The 3950-nt window shown below is 42.2% G+C and overlaps 1 protein-coding gene across 1 annotated transcript; it reads left to right on the top strand.

Moving 5' to 3' along the window:
• Positions 1-355: 355 nt before the first annotated feature.
• On the top strand, positions 356-1495 carry LOC121770461 (uncharacterized protein At3g28850-like). The gene has a single exon (XM_042167192.1). The coding sequence runs from the start codon at positions 473-475 to the stop codon at positions 1397-1399; it is 927 nt and encodes a 308-aa protein (XP_042023126.1). The 5' UTR covers positions 356-472; the 3' UTR covers positions 1400-1495.
• Positions 1496-3950: the final 2455 nt, after the last annotated feature.

A 3950-nucleotide genomic window follows, 5' to 3' on the forward strand; every position in this document is an offset into this window, starting at 1 on the left:
TAGACCGCCTAGCGCACCGCCTAGCGCCGACGCTCGGCTAGGCGGTGCGCTAGGCGCTATTGTGGATGCTCTTATAAAATTTATGATTTTTACAATCAAGTTTTAAATTTATAAAAAATAGTATTCAAAATCTAGCCAAAATTTATAATAACAGCAAAATATTGCCCTAATTAAATAAGCTTAGGACTGTGACACAAAAGAAATTGGTAATAGACGTATTTTCTTATTTTTGTGGTAAATTGCACGAAATATGTAAAGTCTCCGGACAGAGAACCCTTCCAGTGCACCCTCACGCACAGTATAACTTTAAATTTTGAAAACGCCAATCAGAAATTACTAGCCGTTAACATTTGGCTTGTCATCATCGGATTAGCTCTTTTCCTTCTTCTCCGTAGCAATTAATGAAAACGACCTAGAAATCTATCTCATCCTAACCTTTCCCTATTCTCACACAAAACCTCCATTCTCAGAGATGAAGGCCATGAAAGGAAAGCTGTTGAAGAAGCTCAAGACGGTCAAGGCCATCGGCTACCTAAAGCCCGACACGATCCTTCAGGTCAGCGGTTATTTATACACTCCGCCTCCCAATCCAGCTCGCCCCCCCTTGGCCGCCATTGAAGAATGCCCTAATTCAACGGACCTTCGAGATGAAGAGACGGACACGGATGATGATAAAGAGAATGTCAGCCCAGAGGAAAACGAGAATGTTGTTGAATCGAAGCCTCCTTCGTCGGAGATCGATGTGACGTCGTTTAGGCGGCCGGATTTGTATTCGAGGAGCCTCTTCGATCCGAATCTCCTCTCGGCGTTCGAGCAGGCGGTGATGGAGGTGAAGGAGAGAGAAGCCGAGAGAAGGAAGCGAATTGAGGGAGATGGCGACGAACAACCGCCTTCCAAGTCGAGAAGGATCGATCCGCTGGCAGAATTTGAGGAGAGGTGCCCGCCGGGAGGGGGAGAGTCGGTAGTGCTGTACACGACGGGGCTGCGAGCGATCCGCGAGACGTTCGAGGATTGCCAGAAGACGAGATTGCTGCTGGAGAATCTAAGGGTAGTGTTTTTGGAGAGGGACGTGTCGATGCACTGCGAGTATAAGGAGGAGATGTGGCGAATTCTGGGAGGGAAAATAGCGCCGCCGAGGTTGTTTATCAAGGGGAGGTACATCGGCGGAGTGGAGGAGGTGATCGGGCTGCACGAGCAGGGGAGGCTGAAGCCGCTGATGCAGGGGATTACGGTGGATGATGGGAGGCGAGGGTGCTGCCAAGGATGCGTTGGATTGAGGTTTATTGTTTGTTTCAACTGCGACGGAAGCCGGAAAATTATGCCGGAGGGGGACGGTGAGGCTATTGTTTGCAGTGAGTGTAATGAGAATGGGCTCATCGTTTGCCCTTTTTGCTGCTGAATCCAGAAATTACTACATTATTTGTTTGTTAATTTTTGTATAATTGGGATTCTTTTATTCGTTGAGAAAATTGATAAGTTATGTGTTGATATTGAAGATTGATCTTCTCCATATAGCCTTGTGTATTTGATTGCACTTCACATGCAATTCATGTGTAGTTTTGGTATTTATTTTCAAAGAAATGCTACTGCTGTTACTGTCTGCTTCTATGTACTATAATACAGTACAAGATTAGAAAGATTATTTTTACTCTATTTTGGACTCTAATATGGTATCTTATATTTGGTGCCTGGTCATATACATAATGAAAATGTTTGTATGAGAAACTATTCTACATGCTTTACTGTTGTTAAAAGTTTAAAATACAATTACTCCCTCCGTCCGCCATTAGGAGTCCCGGTCACTTTTGCTCACTCATGTTATAAAAATGATAATAAATAGTTATAGTGGACAAATGGTAAAGTAAGAGAGAAAATAATGTTAAGGAGACTCTTCCCAACATTATTCTCTCACTTAGTTTATCATTTCTCCACTTTAAATATTTATTATCATTTTTATAAAATGCGTGCGCAAAAGTGACCAGGACTCCTAATGGCGGACGGAGGGAGTACATATTAAAATATAAACACACCTAGAATCTATCAAATTGATTTGATCAAAACATCAAGTAACATCACATACACCTATGTGTTTTGGTAAAGTTTGCACGTACTATATTTAGTACTAGCTTCAACTTTAAGTTATTTTTTATATAGCTTTAACTTTAATTTATTTAGGTTGAACTTTCGTTTTTTTTTTAACTTTCACTAATTTTTTGTATGACATGAACTTTAAGGAAATTTTTCAGTCACAATTTAATTAGAAATTTGGAATTCAAAAATGTGACTGTCATCATGGTAAATTAAATTAATAAGTTAAATACAAAACCATTCATGTTTATATTTTCAAAGAAAAAAAGTACGACTTTATTTCGTTCCCCTTCAATTAAATGTGAAGGATACTTTTGAATAACACTCAAGCTCCGAACAAATGGTATAAATGATGAATTATTTTAAAATGTCTGTAATCTACCTGTAGTAGTCTATTGAAATGAGAAAAATTTTTTCTATTGAATTGAGATGTTAAATGAATATAAGATGACCTAAAAAATGAATACAAGAAATGGATCCCCTCTATGCACTGTGCCATTTCCTACCCACATAATTAAATAAAAGAAAAGAAAAAGAAAAAGAAGCATAACTGCATTTCATTCCTAAAGTGCTGCGTTTTAAAGCACACCCCCTTCGTGCACAGCAGAGGATCCTTCCCATGAATACATGGGTAGAATTCTGAAATGTCTTAATCATCATACAAAAATATGGACGATACTTTCATTTGATGACGTGGACATGAACGATGCCGGTTCCAATTGAGATGGAAAATTGAAAATTCATATCGTATTACTTATCATTAATTTCACTTTCAGCGCCAGAAGCTTTTATTGTCGAATATCTTCTCAAGTTGAGGTTATGAACATAAAAAATTGTAAAATTCATGCTATATAAAAAATGAATCAAAATTAAGACTAAATTGAAAAATAATGTATAAGTACAAAGTTATATACTTAAGTGCATATTTGGTTAGTGTCCAAATCCAACCCTAGTTTGTCACAACATGACCTAAGATAAAGTCTTAGAATTCCATAGTTTTATAATCCAGCAAAGCTTTAATCATATTGTAAATTTCAGTCCATATATATTTTTTATCTTTCATTTTTCATACTTAGAGCATCTCCAATAGCGGCGAGCGCACCGGCTAGCCGATTCTTGGCGCTCGCCGGTCCGCTTGCCGAACCATTGCAGCCGGCGAGCGCCAAATCGGCGAGAAAAACGGCGAGCCCACGCCGATTCCCGAGCGTTCGGCGATGTGCTCGCCGATCTCCTGGCCGCCATTGCAGGCTCCAGATCGGCGAGCGATCGGCGAGCGGGATTTTTTTTATTATTTAATTTTCGAAACACTATATATACGCGATTGGACTTCATTTTCATTTGTACCACTTGTTTTAAGGAGTACTCTCTCTATCTTAATTTCTGTACAAGAGCAACAACGCGAAATGGAGCACAACAACGAGTCTACTCCAGTGACGAGCATGTCTCAAACTCCGACGGTACCCGCAGGAGGTGGATGGGGTCCGATGCCCAGGTACTACTACCCTTGGCAGCAGATGATGCCCGGGGTGGCATCCGAGGGTGGTATGCCGGGATGGCAGGGGATGCCGGGGGGGTCCGGCGATGCAGGGCGGGCCGGCAGTTCCGGGCGGGCAGGGGGGACCAGGGATGCAACCCCCTATGCCGATGATGCCGGGGTGGACACCCGGGATGCAGATGACACTAGGGTACCCGGGGATGCAGGGGACGCCGGGGGGACAACGTCTATCGCCCCAGTCTTGATTTTGCTACTGCTGCTTCGCACACATCGACCCCAGCGGAGACGCAGTTCACTGGGTGTGATACTTTCTCCTTAGAGGAGTTGGCGATAGATCTCGGGGATGCGGACACCCCCTTTCAAACGG

Source organism: Salvia splendens, chromosome 2 (genome assembly GCF_004379255.2).
Source record: "Salvia splendens isolate huo1 chromosome 2, SspV2, whole genome shotgun sequence".
NCBI lineage: Eukaryota > Viridiplantae > Streptophyta > Magnoliopsida > Lamiales > Lamiaceae > Salvia > Salvia splendens.

Excerpts from the sequence above, each read along its gene's own strand:
- LOC121770461 (XM_042167192.1), top strand. The coding sequence starts at position 473 with ATGAAGGCCATGAAAGGAAAGCTGTTGAAGAAGCTCAAGACGGTCAAG.